A 16,974-nucleotide genomic window follows, 5' to 3' on the forward strand; every position below is an offset into this window, starting at 1 on the left:
TGATTGTATCACAGGTAGCCCTCAACTTCGACCACCAATGAGCCCAACATTTCTGTTGCTAAGCGAGACGGTTAAGCAAGTTTTGCCCCATTTTACAACCTTTCTTGCCATGGTTGTTAAATGAATCATCTCAGCTGTTCAGTCAGTAACACATCAGTCAGTGAACCGCTGTAAGTCAAGGATACTTGCATATCCTCCCTTTTTTGGTTTTTGAAGGAAAACAGCCACAGGAATTAACCTCAGCTCCCATTTATCAGGAGGAGGAAGCAGTATGGGAATGTCAGGCACTAAGAAAAGAAGAAACTCCTACTGCAAATCTATGGAATTGTTCTAATAAATTAACAAACTTTGGCCTTATACCTCTATATATCAATTTAATCCCTTCCACTGATATGAGAACTGATTTTTCCCACGCCATCCACTACTTACTAAGACTGTTTTACTATTATTCTTCTCATGCTTCCTCTTACCTATCTCCTCTCACTTATGACTATAACCTTGTTGCTTATATCTTTATGATTTATATTGTTTTATTTGGTTTCCTAGTATGATTTGATTGCTTATTTAGTATCCTATGACTATCACTAAGTGTTGTATCTTATGATTGTTGATGAATGTATTTTTTTATGTACTCTGAGCGCTTATTCATCGAAGACAAATTCTTTGTGTGTCCAATGACACTTGGCCAATAAAGAATTCCATTCCATTCCACTCCACTCCACTCCACTCCACTCCACTCCACTCTACTCTATTCTTCATTCCAATATTCTCTTCTCTTCTCTTCTTCATTCCAATATTCTCTTCTCTTCTCTTCTCTTCTCTTCTCTTCTCTTCTCTTCTCTTCTCTTCTCTTCTCTTCTCTTCTCTTCTTCATTCCAATATTCTATTCTATTCTATTCTATTCTATTCTATTCTATTCTATTCTATTCTATTCTATTCTATTCCATTCCATTCCATTCCATTCCATTCCATTCCATTCTAAGCTCAAGCCCTGGAAAGGAAGAATAGTAAAGTTACAACCAACTGTAGTGCAGCAACGTCGGGGGCATTTGTTATTCAGATATTATCTGCTCGAACAAATTTAATGTGACATTGACTTGATATCAAGAAGGGTTGGAGGTTTGTTTGTTTGTTTTTTTGAGTGATGCTAGATTTATAAATGGTCGGAAGAGTTTGTTTTGGTATAATATTACCTTATTTGTCTTCATTTCAACTTCACTTCAACTTTGAAGTGAAGCTGAGTCTTCAGAGAGGGGTGGCATATAAATTGAATTGAAATTGAAATTGAAATTGAATTGAGCAGTCAGCCAACCGTTGTAAGTCAAGGACTACCTATATTCCTCCCGTTTTGGTTTTTGAAAGAAAACAGCCACAGGAATTAAAACCTCATCAGCTCTATTACCTGTAACAACTTGCGGTCCTTTCTCCCTCCCTCCCCTTCGCATCCCCACCCCTCGCCCCCACCCACCCCAACTCCATTTCAAGCCTTCCTCCCGCCCCTCTACCTGTCCTCATCATCCGGCTCACCTTGCTTGTCAGATGCCTCGAGAACTAAAAGGAGCCTTGGTAGTACAGGGGTTTAAGGCACCCTGTTATTAAGCTTATTAAGACCAGCTGCCTGCAATTACTGCAGGGTTCGAATCTCGCCAAGGCTCAAGGTTGACTCAGCCTTCCATCCTTTCTAAGGTAGGTGAAATGAGGACCCAGTTTGTGGGGGCAATAAGCTGACTTTGTATAAATATACAAAAGGATGAAGGCTATTGCTGAGCACATTGTAAGCCGCCCTGAGGCTTCGGAGAAGGGCGGCATATAAATCAAATTAAAAAAATAAAATAAAAAAAAAACTGCCAGAAGAGCTGGAAGGGCGCAGGGTCCCACCGTAAACGGGGGCAAGGCGCACTCCAGCCGCGCAGGCGACAAGATTGCGGACTCAAAAGCCTACCGCTGGGGGTTTTGGGGGGCAGAGCGGAGCAGCGCAGTGCTGACCGTCCCTGCAGCGCCTGGCTGGGCAAAGAGGCACCGGATTCCCCTGGGCGCAACAAGACTCCGGGTTCAGGATGCTCGCCCCTTTTAAAAGGCCATTTCCCGCCCCGCTTTCATCCACATTCAAGATCTGAAGAAGCTTCTTGGATGAGAAGCGAAACGTCTTCAAAGAAAAACCAGTTGCCTCTTGGGGGAAAAAAAAGCACCTTTGGAACAACCATGACTTGGATGGCTGAGAATCTCCATAGACCAGTGTTTCTCAACCTTGGAAGCTTGAAGATGGGTGGACTTCAACTCCCAGAATCCCCCAGCCAGCGCTGCTGGCTGGGGGATTCTGGGAGTTGAAGTCCACCCATCTTCAAGCTTCCAAGATTGAGAAACACTGCCATAGACATTCAAGATCCGCCGCTGGAGATTTCATTAACGGAGGGGAGATTCGAAGAGGGCGGAGCGTCGGGAGGGAGGCCGACCAATCAGCGACCAGGCGGTCGGCTTCAATTAGAAGAGGGCGGAGCGTCGGGAGGGAGGCCGACCAATCAACCAGGCGGTCGGCTTCAATTAGAAGAGGGCGGAGCGTCGGGAAAGTGGCCGACCAATCAGCGACCAGGCGGGCGGCTTCAATGGACCCGCACGTGTTTCGTCCGCATCACGGCCATTCATAAAAATTCTCGCCGGCTTTTAAGCTATATACGTGGTTTTTAAACATGTATAAACGTACCGCAACTAAGACCGTGTGCCTTAGTTCTTGGGCCAAGGTTATTTTTCTGGATCTCCCAAAATGGAGAATGTTCCTGTATTGGCAATGCGTTGCCTCGCATGTATTTCCAAGGCACTTTAAACACAATCTATTTCTGATTAAGGCTCTCAGGCAGGAAAAAAGAGCTAAAAGATAGTATAAAGGAGCCTGGAGTAGCTCAGCAGACTAATGCATTGTAATTTAACTCCAGCTGCCTGCAATTAGTAAGTTCGAATCTTGCCAGGCTCAAGGTCGACTCAGCCTTCCATCCTTTCTAAGGTAAGTAAATTGAGGACCCAGTTTGTGGGGGCAATAAGCTGACTTTGTATAAAATATACAAAAGTATGAAGGCTATTGCTTAACGCACTGTAAGCCGCCCTGAGTCTCCGGAGGAGGGCGGCATATAAATCAAATTAAAAAAAAAAAAAAAGGAGCTTAGGTTTATTTCAAGAATGAGTGGATGTACTACTTGAAGTGGAAAAAGAATGAAACTTTGATTTTGGGTTTTTACCAAATAGATTGATAGATCTATATAGAAATGGCTTGTTGGTGTTATTATGAAAAAGCCAAAAAAGTTGCGATTTGATGCTAAGGCCTTATTTTACTGCAACAGGAGTCGGAAGTCAATGCTTCTTTTTCTTCTCTTCCCCCCCCCCCTTATCCTTCCTCACTTCTCTTCTCCCCCCCCCACCCTTTCCCTCCCCACTGCTTTTCTATTTACTTTGGTATTTTGTACCTTACATTTTACAACTCAATAAAAACGTTAAACTAAAAAAATGAGTGGATGTGCTAAAGTCTGCAATTTTATTTGCAAGCAAAATGAATCTCCGTCGTACGCAGGTTTGCAGCTCAGCTGAAATCGTTGTCTCAAGTGAAGATTTTACTTTAAAAAAAAACAAAAAAACTATGTTCTATGTCCTGGCTATATTACTGCCGCCTAACAGCACAGAAAGCACGGATAATCGCATTTCCTTTCTTCGTTATTCCATAGCACAAAAATAATAAATTTTGGATAGAGCCGGCGCTCCCTCTGGTGGCCACAACTCAATCATTTCACCAGATGGGTTATAAAATTGGGTGGTGGTCTACCAGACCAAACCATACCATACCTAAGGATTTATTTATTTATTTGCCACTCCGCAATCTACACCGTTTCCCATTCCATCGTTCTTCTTGAAGCTTAAAGGCTTATTAGCAATACTTTGGGATCATTTAAAATGCAAGAAAACCCCTGCTGGCTAGCTGATGCAACAATACTGCAACAAAACAAAACAAAAACCATAATGCAAGTATTACAAAATCCATCCCTCCTGGCCCTCTCTCCCTGCTTCGCTTGGCAAGATCAGCCGAGCGTTCCCACCTCTCTATATAATCTAACACCAGAGCCTTCTTTAATTCCAGGATCCTGGTGATCGGTGCTCGAGTCATTAGGTCTGGCAAGCGGAGCCCTCGTTCTGTTCAAAGTCCGCCGACGCCGACGCGTGGCCTCGCTTCGCTTTGCTCGGCATTCGACTCCCTGTGTCTAGCATACTAGAAGGCGGTCCGCGCAGGCGCAAAGAAGGCGGTCCGCGCAGGCGCAAAGAAGGCGGGCCGAGAGGCGGGCGCGGTCGCTGCTGCTGCTGGTCCTCTGTTTCCCTCACGCGCGGCGGGGCTGCTCCGGCCTTTCTCCCTGCCTCTGAGGCGATGGCGGACGAGGAGCTGGAGGCGCTGCGCAAGCAGAGGCTGGCCGAGCTGCAGGCCAAGCAAGGGGTGAGGAGGCGAGCGACCACCTTTCCCGGCCGACCCGCGTGAGGGGGCTGGCTCCACACGACGCCCCCCCCCCCACACACCTCTTCAGCCTCGCCTGAGGGAGTCGTGTCTCTCGTCAGAACGGAGCCCCTCAGCTCCCCAAGAGGGAGGGGGAAGAAGCCTTAGGCCCATTTTTATTTTATTTTATTATTTATTTATTTATTTATTTATTTATTTATTTATTTATTTATTTGATCGATCGATCTATCTATCTATCTATCTATCTATCTATCTATCTATCTATCTATCTATCTATCTATCTATCTATCTATCTAATCTATCTAATCTATCTAATCTATCTATCTATCTATCTATCTATCTATCTATCTATCTAATCTATCTAATCTATCTACTTTCTATACCGCCCTACTCCCGAAGGACTCAGGGCGGTGAACAGCCAAGATAAAATACAGATAATACAAATATTAAAAATCCCTTAAAATTATTAAATATTTATTATATTATTTTATATTTATTATTAAATTTTTATGCCTCCCACTATCTTCCCCCTATCATAAGGCGCATGGACTGGGGGTGCGCACCAGTCTCTGCCGCTTTTCCCCTCATACATTCTCACACACACACACACACACACACACACACAAAATTGACGGTTCGCACAACCTGCTGACGCGCGTTTGTGGCCTGTGCTTGGGGGCGGTGGGGGGGGGGGAAGAAAGCCGGCCTGTTTTCTGACTCTGGGCGAACGGCCGAAAATGCCTTAAAATGGAGGGATCCGGGTTCAGCTTCTTGGGTGGGAAGCTGGGGCCTGATTGATTGATTGATTGATTGATTGATTGATTGATTGCCTCTTCTCTTACCCTGCATTATACTATTCCTTCTCATTGATCCTATCAGCCATCTCCTCCCACTTATGACGGCATGACTGTAACTTTGTTGCTGGTATCCTTAACGATTGATATTGATATTGTTTCCTGATTGCTTATTTGTACCCTATGACTATCATTAAGTGTTGTACCTTATGATTCTTGATGAATGTATCTTGTCTTTTTATGTACACTGAGAGCATATGCACCAAAGACAAATTCCTTGTGTGTCCAATCACACTTGGCCAATAAAGAATTCTATTCTATTCTATTCTATTCTATTCTATTCTATTCTATTCTATTCTATTCATCTATCCATCCATCCATCCAATCTATCATCCATCCATCCATCCATCCATCCACTCACATTTATCTATCTATCTCTATCTGTCTACCTACCTACCTACCATCCATCTATATCTACCTACCTACCTACCCAATCTCATCTATCTCCATCCATCCATCCATATCCATCTATCTATCCATCCATTCACCCAATCATCCATCCATCCACCCACATTTATCTATCTATCTCTATCTATCTACCTACCTACCTACTTATCTATCATCTATCTATATCTACCTACCTACCTACATACCTACCTATCCAATCTATCATCTATCTCCATCCATATCCATCTATCTATCTATCTATCTATCTATCTATCTATCTATCTATCTATCTATCTAATTCTATCAATCTATCCTGCTGGGTAAGCTGTGGCTTGTCTTAAGGTGGTTCGGGGAATAAACCACGTTTGGCATCGCTTGGGCCCCATGCTGCGCCAAAATAAGCTTTGCAGGGATGTGTTGTGGTATAAGGGAAGGGAGTCTTCTTCCAGAGGCTGCTTTTCCTTACTACTAGTGGCTGTTGTTATTCATTTTTATCCTGCCTTTTTTTAAACACAGTAGTCCCCGACTGATGACCGCAATGGAGAGCAAAGTTTCTGTTTTACTAAGTGAGGCAGAGTTGAGTTTTGCCCCATTTTGCAACCGTTCTTGCCACGGTTGTTAATTAAATCACTGCAGTTGTTAAGTTAGTTACACGGTTGTTAAGGGAATCTGGCTTCCCCATTGCTTGTCAGAAAGTAGCAAAAGGTGACCCCAGGATACCCATAACCGTCATAAATATGAGTCGGTTGCCAAAGCTTCTGAATTTTGATCACGTGACCATGGGGGTGCTGCAACTGTCCTAAGTGTGAAAAATGGTCCTAAGTCACTTTTTTATTGCTGTTGTAACTTGATCACTAACACGAAAAGTTGTAAGTCGAGGACTACCTGTATATAACTAAAGGCAGCAAACAGATTTAATTGTCCTACTTTTTCCATACAAGAGTAACCCTGTGAGATGAAGCCCAAAGTCACCCAGCTGGCACTTATTTTTTAGATTTTTCTTTATTCTGCCCTAATTTCTTTTATAAATAACTCAAGGTGCTAGACGTATCTAATACCTTCCTCTTCCTGTTTTCTCCACAACAACCCAGTGAAGTGGGTTGGGCTGAGAGAGAGGGAATGACCCAAGTCACCTAGTCAGCTTTCATGCAGGAGGAAGGACTAGAACTCACTATCTTCTGGTTTCTAGGCCAGCATCTTCACCACTATACCAAAGTGGATCTTAATGGAGATACTGCACTGTTTTGTTTTCCAATGGAGGAGATTTAGTTTGTTAGCTTTAAGTTTCTGTGTAGGAAGAGCCAGCATCTCTGGGCCACCCCACTTCAGCGAAGTACTAAAATTAGATAATTTTCCAGTTGGAAAGCATAATATATTTGGGGGATAAGCTGAGAATTGGGAATATACAGTAGTTTTGTTTCTGTAGGTAACATGAAACAGTATGCTTTTGACATAGGAAGCATTGAAGATTGTATATATTTGCAGTTTACATACTCTAAAAGGGATAGAGGCTGGGCAGTTTAAAACACCCAAATAAAATGTTCTTCCTTTAACCCTTAAATTCTTTCTTGCTAAGACACCGTAATATTTGTGCATATAAGAGCCATTTGATGTTGAGCAATTCTGCCCTTGAAACTCTTGTAATATTAAGGTGATAGCATGCATGATTTAGCATTTGCTAATCAGAGCTCAGAAGAAACATCTTCAGTTTATTGCTTCAGTTATCAATAACCTGATTATTTCTAACCTTTTAGGATCCTTCCAGTGAAATTGCACAACAAGAATCAAAACAGAGGTATTGCTGTGTTATTTCAGAACTTGTTTCTAGAATTTCTCATTCTTTTTCTCTAACAGTGGGGCATATTCCCAAATTTAGCACAATAGTTTATGAACATTCAGTTTCAAATCTTGTGGCTTTAAGAATATTCATAAACATGATTTTGTGCACTTTTGCAAACATTATATGATAGAGGATATATTTTCTTTCAAAAACATGCATTGCAGCATTTTAAATGGCATATTACTGAATATCTGGAAAATCTTTAGAAAAGGGAAAGTTGTAATGGGTGTGCGCTAACTTTTATGATTGATCAATATTCTCTGCAAACAGTGGGATCAGGGCTTCTGTTCTCTTGTTTAAAATTTCTCAGTATTCTGTTGTTATAACATTTTACTGTTCAATGCTGAAAGATATATTCACGATCAAGCTGGTAAAATAAATGGATTTTATATTTTTCCAATTAATTTCTTATTAGGATATGAGCTTTCTGGGATAATTTGTAATCTATCACCCTGATTAAAAAAATTGTTCTGGCAATTACTTATAAATGTAAAACTGATTTGATTTTCAGTTTTTGAAGAATTGTAAAAATTAAACATATGTTAATGTTAAAAAATTAATATACTGGAATAATTAATGGAAAAATTCCAAAAGATGATATATATAACTAAATCATGCATTGGTTTATAAAATTAACAGATATTATAATTAGCATTTTAGCAGAAAGATTAACATCTTTGGAGCAATTTTTATTTTCTGCTGTGTAAAATTATTTCATTATTGCAGGGAAGCTGAAATGCGAAATAATATTTTGGCTCAGGTTTTGGATCAAGCAGCACGTGCCAGATGTAAGTATTTATTTAACATTGTTTCACTACTTGTATATGACCATTCAGTTTGAAGAAAGCAATCTTGGGTGACATTTGTAAGAGCATTCAAACAAAGGATTAGAAAATAGAATACAATAAACCTCTTGAATGGAAGAGAAATCAACAGAGGAACAAAACGAACAGAATTTACAGTTCATAGTTTCCATCAAGATGGATTCATCCAACAGTCTAGCCCAATGCCCGGGGAAGAACCAGGTTTTCAAGAAAGATGGAAGAGTCTTGGCATAGACCTCTAGATTAAAGTCTTACTTCATTGCAAGGAAGAGGGTCATGGGCTGCAATACTATCCATGCCTAAATGGCACTGACATTGTATACATACTCAGAATTTCATTGGTCAGCAGTCCTCCACTTCCCCACCAGCTTTGAATTGCTGTATGTTATTGGTGTCATTCATCCAAAAGCATTACAGCATGCTATATTTAATATCCTTAATATAGCAACTTTTACCTGTAGGTATTTTATTTTGTCTTGATTATAGCATCTGAATACACTCAAAAGTTACTTGATCTCTACTTGAAAAAGTGGTGCATAAAGCAAACTCTGTACAGTTGTACTAAGATCAGTTAGAATACAAACCATTCCTTGAACTTCTGTACCATTCTCCAGTTGGTCAGCTTTTACAATAGGTTTTATTTAAACACCAGTACGTATAAGGGTTACTCTTCTTAATTCAGGGTTAAGGTGAAAAGTCTGGGATGGATATAATAATATTTTTGTTCTTGAATATTAGAGTTGTGAGAGCCAGCAGGGTGCTTAAAGTATTGGACTAGGGCTGGAGATATCAGTTTCAAGTCATTAATCAGCCTTGGAAATTTACTTGGTGATTTTGGGCCTTTCCTCCACCCAGCCAAGGCCCTTGTAGTCATGAGCTCTTGAGAGAGCAGCCTAGATCTACCTCTAACTAATGAATGATGTTTAATTAACCAAATATCTGTTTTCCTCTTGCAGTAAGCAATTTAGCACTTGTAAAGCCAGAAAAGGCAAAGGCGGTTGAAAATTACCTTATACAGATGGCAAGATTTGGACAGCTAGGTGGAAAAGTAAGTTTATTTCTTGTTCTTAGGCCCATTCACTATTGCTCTCTAGCGAAGTATTCAGAGTTGTGGAGTTGAGGGCATTATTTGTTTCCAAAATACATTTGGTTGGCTATTATTTGAAAAGGGGATAAAAATCTGATTAATTTTTTTTCCTATTTGGATTTCGATGGTGTAACAGCCTGCCAAAAAAACCTTCTAAAATGTTCGCTGCAATTAGAATGGTCCTTTATCTCTTTCCCTGGATAAAGTCCTCTCTGGTTTCAAAGAACAAGAAGCTGTTTTTATATAAAGGGAGGGTATAGATTGACCCTTAAAGAACCACTTGCTCCAAGGGAACTTCTGCTGGCGATGTTGTAAGCAGGAGTGTTTCCTACCTTCTTTATAACTTGCTTCGGTGGGAGAAGCAGCAGCCTGTCTCCTAAGCCCCCTGAACATTCTGGAGAATGAAGAGATTAGTGACTTGAACAATTAATATAGCTAATAAATTGACTGTTAGCTATTCATAATATTTTGACGGTTTCCCCACCTTTGCTTCTGTTCTTTGCTACTATGCTATTGTATTTGGAGGACAAAGTCATAAATATAATTCAAACATTTGATTGTTGCTAGTTGTATCTTAATAAATAAGGTGCCAGTAATTCAAAATAAAAACTATAAATATTTTAAAACCCTGCATTTTTCAGCAAGAGCTCTGTGTACCATACTACCAAGTACTACTACCAAGTCAGTATTCTTTCTATTTCTCTCCTGACTTCTTAGGTATCAGAACAAGGGTTGATAGAAATACTTGAAAAAGTGAGTCAGCAAACGGACAAAAAAACAACGGTAAAGGTAAGAGGTCTTAAAACTACCAGTAATTTAAATTAATTAAAACTGGTTTGTAAGGAAGAAATGTAGAAGACACAGCATAGCTGGCAATGGGTATTTGACATAGCTCTTCAGGTAAAATAGAGCAAATTACATCACTGAAATTGGCAACAGATGATTTACGGATATGAAAGGCTTCCCACTTATTCAATATCTGCTCAGTACATTGCAGATATCTTTTTCTTAGGCTCTTTTAATGTTTTCCCTCTTTACTCTTCATCTTTGAACTGCTCCCACTCTTCAATATTCCAGAAACTGACTGTTTAAGTTCAGGGTTAGGAGGGTGGTTGAGCCCATTTGTATTTTTTGTTTTTGCTATTTGGTTCTTTGGATTTTGACCCTGGTCAGTTGTCTTTTTGCCCTTTTTGAAATCCCTTGTTTTCTTTTATCTGCAAACTGTCCAGATTTTTCCTTCTCTCTCCCCCTCCCCAGCTTAGATGCTATGAAAGCTTTAAGTAGGTAAGTTTTAAGAGTTCAGTTTCACTTTGCACCTTCAAAATTGTATAGGAAAACTACCAAGCAATCATATAGGATTACACATCAGTGCTAGAATTGCTGTACATGTGTGTGTCCCATAAACATTTGATATTGTTACTGTAAATCAACTACTGCCAATTTAGCCTCAAACTATTTTAAGCCTGATTTCACCTATATTCTATCATTCTTCTAGTTCAATAGAATAAAAGTGTTGGATTCCGATGAGGAAGATTAATTAATGAAATATGAAGACAGTTGCCAACTGCTAATCACCTGGAATATGTCAAGGAAAGTATCTTCTATCATAGGCGAAAGTTTACAAAACGTTCTGTACACATTTTTATAAAAAGTAAAACTGATAAGCTTGCCTTCTGTACAATTAAGTGAAATTGTTTTCTTAGATAAGTTTTATATAATGAACTTGAGAAATAAGGATTCATTCTCTAAGGTTTTAGCTTTCCTTTGACACCATGCAGTTAAATTTATTGTGCAACTGGCAGATGTGAAAATATACTTGCCTCTCCTATAAGTGCTTCATGTCCCATAGGAAACGAAATTCTACCTTGCCAACAAATACCAATTTAAGTCTGCAGGCTAAATTAGATATTGGAAAGAGAATTTCATTTTTATATTTAAAGGGGGGGCATACATTAGACCCACACAATCTTCATTTCTTAACCATGAATAAAAAGTTGAGCAGCCATCAAGTTTATTCTTTCCCCCAAGTAGAAATTCTCACCTCATTTTCAATTATCTTAACTGTGATTAATGCCAAACAGGATTCCCTGATAGCTATGTTTTTGAAACTGGCTTTGAAGCCTGATTAGCATTACCATGGTTTCAAAGGATCAGAAATACTATGTGTGCATTACATGTCAGAACACTTCCTGAAGTTTTGTTAAACTTGGTTTGGAACCAAGCAAGACGGGGTTGTTCATAAAAAATACGGTTGTATAATGTATTGTTGACTGATTTGCTGTATTGCAAATTCAGGATGTTTTGCTTAGAACATCATGAAATTTAATTAAAGTCTGCTTGGTAAAAGAAAACCTTCAGCACATTGTTTTTATACAGAAGCGGATTAATAAATGCTTCAATCTTTGAACATAATTTAGCCAAAGTTAATTTTGAAAAGGAGATTTTTCTGAAATCAGTTAAAGGCTGGTTTCTGTATTTTGTCTTGGTATAATCCACCACCACATAAACACATTCACATGCACTGAAACTTCCCATTTTCAGAGTTGTAAAGCCGCTCAAAGACCATCTTTCATGCATGATACCAGTGTAAACAATGTTGTGCGTTTTTGTTACTGAGCATAAGTGTTTGATCCATGCATACAATCTACCCTATGTAAGTCAGTGTTAAAAGACAAGTTTCTTTTTCTGGCTTCTATGGGCTCTGAAATGTATTAAAACCTTTCCATTGAGCAAAGTTAACTGTGACCAATTCTTGTCTATTCCAATTCCACAAAGTATTGTTTCTTAATACACATTTTGTACAACATTGGAAGTCCTCTATCTCTCTAGGATGATGTCTGTAAATATGCAAAGTTTTCCATGTAGTTTTGAGGGCCAGAGAAGCTGTGTTCATAGATTGTGTTGAGACAATTTGATTAGATTGTTGAATAAGCATTATAGTTGGGTTTACATAACACATTAAACTAAACACAAGGATAACCAAGCAGGTGGAGATTTCATCCTATGTTCAGTATCACATTGCTCCTCAAGAAATGCCTTGTGTTCCAAATATATGGGCATCAGGAATATTTTAGAAACTGCTTTGACGCACACATTCTAGTTTACAAATCATAATTTTGAATTAGAGTCAGACATTACAAACACAGAACTATTAATTTTACTACTTTAGTTTATTTGGCACAAGTCCAAGGCACATATGAAAATTAGGTGACTTAGTAGAAAAATAAACTTTTTCAGCAGCAAGCTAAAGCTCAGTTTTTAAACCGTATATTAATGTACAGAGAAATTCTAACCTTGCTACCTAAAACAAGTTATTAAGACCTATTAAACCAATTTAAAAAGCACACAATTTTGTATACAAACATTAAAATATGAAATGAAATTATTGCGCTATTCACCATAATTGAATGTTCACCTAAAGCTGACATTCCATTTTTAAAAGTGCACAACAGACTAGCTGGAAGTGCCTTTGAAAGTAAGGGCAATGAAGCTGCTTTTCAAAAATTACAATTTATATCAGATGTGCTCTGCTTAACTAGGTTCAGCTTAAGTAGGCCCATTTTGTGTACCACAAATACATAATTTAAAGTAGCAAATGCAGTTGGGCTGCTCAGTTACGTGGGCATTTCGTATAATACAAACATGTTCTGAGTAGAAGTTTCAATTCTGCTCACAGAGGGAATTCTTTTTTTAATTAGGTGTCTATTCTCTTCCGCAAGATATAATGTATCTTTTGATAAAAGCTATTACTCTAATTTCCCTGTTCCAACCTCCATTGCAATCAATTCAGTGAGCACTAAACTAGCTACACAATTTTGCCTCTTTTAACTTTTAAACTCACCTCATACTGTTGGGAATACTGTAAGCATTCCATCAATCAGCAGTTCACCGATTAAAAACACACTGCTTTTTCAGAATAAAAATAGAACAGTCCTTCAAAATACCATAAAAAGCTTTGCTCTCACATATCTATTATTACTAAAATTGGTTAAGAGAGTGCAATACTATAGAATATAGATTCTGACATCTCAATACATTTCTAGGGTTGTTTTTTTTTAATATAGATCTACTGTACAGGATTTTAATGATTTATTCCAAAATAAAACAGGAGTGTCAGTCTCTAGAAGTGCAAACTCCATGCCAGGTCAGAGGAGGAAGCTTCTCTTCCTGCCGAACGTCCGATGTAATTTTGAAAACCTTGATCCCAAGTAGCCTCTTCAATGCTGAATGGGAAAACGGCTCTACCTGAATCTCGTGTTCCTTGTGTAAGACACCCAGATTTCTTTATTCATCTTGTTTTAAAGCATCAATCCTCCGGACAGCTGTCAGTGGAAGCAGCATTTGCATCTCTTGGCAAACTGTAGAAGTCACTGTTATCTGTTGTTGAAAGTGCCACGCTAATAGTGTGACTCCGATGTACTTCTCTTTTTCTAAAAGGTGCTATCCCTGCATCACCTTCAGCTGAAACAGGTCCATCACAGCTATTGGCATCAAGATTATGAGTCTGAATTTTCTCTAACACATCCACTGGATTCTGCTTGTTATTAATGTTCTTGATAGCTAGCTTAAAGAAGAAAGGGAGGGAAGGATGGCAAGGTTTATCTTGTTGAAATGCAAAGAATTCCATCTCAAAATAAAGAAAAAAAAAAAACCCAGCCATTCTGACTGTTCCATGTCCTCCAAAACAGCATTCATTTTGTACTTGTTTTATAGATTTCCACCCCAGCTCTCCTCTTCAAAGAGTTTTGTTTCAAATTGCTAATGTTTCTTACTGCTAAAAATCTTTGAAAAAGTGTTACATTTTGTTCCAAGCTTGAAATAATTGCATGCCCTAATCAGAGATACATTTAGAATCCCTGGTTGGAGAATATCAAAATGCCTTGATGAGATTTTGCAAGGTTGAAATTAAAACTCTATGCTGAAAGAGGATTAAATCTTCACTGCTAATGCTAGCCACCGTTCATTTCTCTTTTTTTTTTCCTGCAGCAAAGAGAACATTGGCAAATCTTACTCTAGGTCCTGGCAGCCAGATAGGTTTCTGCCTTAGCTATACAAACATATTTCCCTTTCTACTTTTTCCTCTTCTACCCCAAATGTTCATGTTCTTATTCCATTAAAAAAAAATAGGTAAAAGTTTTATCTCAGGCAGAATTTATTTGTGTTTTAAAAAACAAACAGAACTGCGGTGGTATGAAGCTATTACTATATACTTACCTGATGCAATAATTCTTCATCAAAGTTAGGCACGCTTTTATCTTTCGTTATGGCTTTGCGCAGGTTTCTTGATCTAAGAGAACACAAGATGAAAACTTAAGTTATACTCCATGCTTCAGTCTATGTCACTAGGTTCCTCAGGCCAGCCGCCAGATGGCACTATTTCAGTTGAAAGAGGACCAGTTTGCTTTCACTTCTAATGCTTGAGTTTTCTTGAAAATAAATGCCAGGACATCTCTTTTGAAGTTTGTAAATTTAAAGCTCTGAAACCAAGTCATTTAAAGGCATTCTCTGGACTATAAACCATTCCTCCAATCATCTAAATTAGAGACAGCTAACTTGCATTTTTATATGTAAGAGGCGTTTCTGGGATGCATTTTATAGGCAATTTTAATGTTACTCATTTATATATATTTTTGTCTGCCTTTTTAGCACGTGGCTTCTGATGGGTATATATATATATATATAAAATCATGCATGTACATTTATAATGTGACCTTTCCTGGTTCGGATGGATCATCTCAAATTCAAGATTATCTTCCTTTTGAGTTCATTAATCTTGGAATGCATAGAAACTCAGCCTAGAGTCTTAAAACAGTCCTATTTTTAGCACAGCCAATACAAAACATTGATATCAATTACAGATACTCCTCGGCTTACAACCATTCGTTTAACAACTAAAATTATGGCGGTGCTGGAAAAAAAGGTGACTTACGATCAGTTTTAACACCTACAGTTGTCGCAGCATTCCTGTGGTCACATGATCAAAATTAAGACAGCTGGCTAGCATGTATTTATGACAGTTGCAATGTCCCAGAGTCACAGCATTGCTATTTGTGACCTTTCCAGCTGGCTTTCGACAAGCAAAATCCATGAGGAAACCAGGATTCATTTAATTACCATATAATTCAGTTAACGACTGTGACAAGAGCCCTGTAAAATTGGGCACAACTAATTGAACTTCATCGCTTAATGATGGAAGTTCCGGTCTCAATTGCGGTCATAAATCGAAGACTACCTGTAATTCACATAGAAGTTAATAACTAATACGCTATAACATGTCCCCATAATTCTGGGAAGATCATCAAAAGATCCAGTCCTTATTAGATTCCAGTATCTGAGGTAATGTCAGCTCTTCTCATTTACTCTGGCAGTATCTTTTAAAATCAGTATTTTAAATACTTCACCAAAATTTGAAACCTACTTGTTAAATCGGTGGATTGACTCGAGTAGTTGAAGGCGCCGGGCAATGAGATCATCCGTTGTCTCAGGAGTCTTAAAACTGACTAGATTTAAAGCACAAATATTCATGAAATGGAGCAATATTCTTCAGCACTTGACTAGGCAATCCTCCATTAAAATGAACCGTCACCAAAATCTGCTTTGTTGACAAGCAAAAGAAAGGCCTGAGTAAGTTCAGTGTCATGGTGACAGTGCACCTTGTAATGCTGAATGGGTTATGGATAGATCAATACTTCAGGCAGAATGCGATCTGGAACAGGCTATATAATTTTTGGCAGCAAGTACAGGATACGTTTGGCTGCTCACTTTACAAATAATAAAACTTACATTGCATATAGAAAACAAATGAGTTAGTCCTCATTTAGCAACACAATTGGGACCCGTAACTTGATTATTAAGTGAAATGGCTGCTAAGTGAAACCACCACCTGTGCTTAATCATCTCCAGCTTTCTTTTGCTTAACAGATCTGCAGAGGTCATAATGCAAAGGCAATTATTTTATCACTGTCGTAACTGCAAATGGTTACTAAAAGTCAAGTCACTAAACAAGGACTACCTGTAGAGGTTTCTCACGGTTATGTATGCCTGCAGTTGTAGGTACAGGCACAGGCTCAAAGATCACTCCTATGGGAAACGGTTTTAAATACAGCATCTCTGTTTACTTGTCTCATGTAGGCCAAAGAATCTTTAATGGCACTGCTAGATTTGCCATTTACATTTCGTTAGGTGCAAGCTGAAAACAACGCCAAGTGGAAAGGAGGTTTTCTGCAGAAATCACATCAATTAAGGGGCAGTCTGCCTTGAAATAGGACCCCCGGACAAGAACAGCTGGGTAAAGATTGTAACTTGTGAGTTTTCTACCAGGCTCTTCCTGGCTATATAAGAGGAGAGTCAACTGGAATAAATGGACTTTCAATCTGATTTACAGCAAAGAGTTTTTAAAGGAGACGAATTCCTTCATCCACCAACCAGGAGTAGAAAACACCCCTTAGAGATCCATTTGCAGGATGACTGAGGGTGGCCAATTATTCTCATTCTGA

The 16,974-nt window shown here is 38.8% G+C and overlaps 2 protein-coding genes across 6 annotated transcripts in view; one reads left to right on the plus strand and one right to left on the minus strand.

Moving 5' to 3' along the window:
* The first annotated feature begins 4,159 nt into the window (after positions 1-4,159).
* PDCD5 (programmed cell death 5) lies at positions 4,160-12,217 on the plus strand. The gene is made up of 6 exons (XM_034425752.3): positions 4,160-4,468; positions 7,482-7,522; positions 8,294-8,355; positions 9,348-9,439; positions 10,196-10,267; positions 10,974-12,217. The coding sequence occupies exons 1-6, from the start codon at positions 4,403-4,405 to the stop codon at positions 11,013-11,015; spliced, it is 375 nt and encodes a 124-aa protein (XP_034281643.1). The 5' UTR covers positions 4,160-4,402; the 3' UTR covers positions 11,016-12,217.
* A 412-nt stretch (positions 12,218-12,629) lies between these two features.
* Positions 12,630-16,974, minus strand: part of ANKRD27 (ankyrin repeat domain 27) — a 47,897-nt gene continuing 43,552 nt past the window's right edge. For all 5 annotated transcript variants that reach the window (XM_087877216.1, XM_034425747.2, XM_087877217.1 and 2 more), the window contains 3 exons: positions 15,897-15,978; positions 14,693-14,765; positions 12,630-14,042 (listed from right to left, as the gene is read on the minus strand). In XM_087877216.1, coding sequence (XP_087733342.1) covers positions 13,785-14,042; positions 14,693-14,765; positions 15,897-15,978 — 413 coding nt within the window. In that variant the 3' untranslated portion in view covers positions 12,630-13,784. The remainder of the gene's footprint in view (positions 14,043-14,692; positions 14,766-15,896; positions 15,979-16,974) is intronic.

The sequence above is a fragment of the Pantherophis guttatus genome, chromosome 11 (genome assembly GCF_059756535.1).
Source record: "Pantherophis guttatus breed Tessera chromosome 11, ASM5975653v1, whole genome shotgun sequence".
In the NCBI taxonomy this organism is placed as follows: Eukaryota; Metazoa; Chordata; class Lepidosauria; order Squamata; family Colubridae; genus Pantherophis; species Pantherophis guttatus.

Excerpts from the sequence above, each read along its gene's own strand:
- PDCD5 (XM_034425752.3), top strand. The coding sequence starts at position 4,403 with ATGGCGGACGAGGAGCTGGAGGCGCTGCGCAAGCAGAGGCTGGCCGAG. Across the intron at positions 7,523-8,293 it reads CAACAAGAATCAAAACAGAG|GGAAGCTGAAATGCGAAATA; the intron begins GTATTGCTGTGT and ends TCATTATTGCAG. Across the intron at positions 8,356-9,347 it reads TCAAGCAGCACGTGCCAGAT|TAAGCAATTTAGCACTTGTA; the intron begins GTAAGTATTTAT and ends TTCCTCTTGCAG.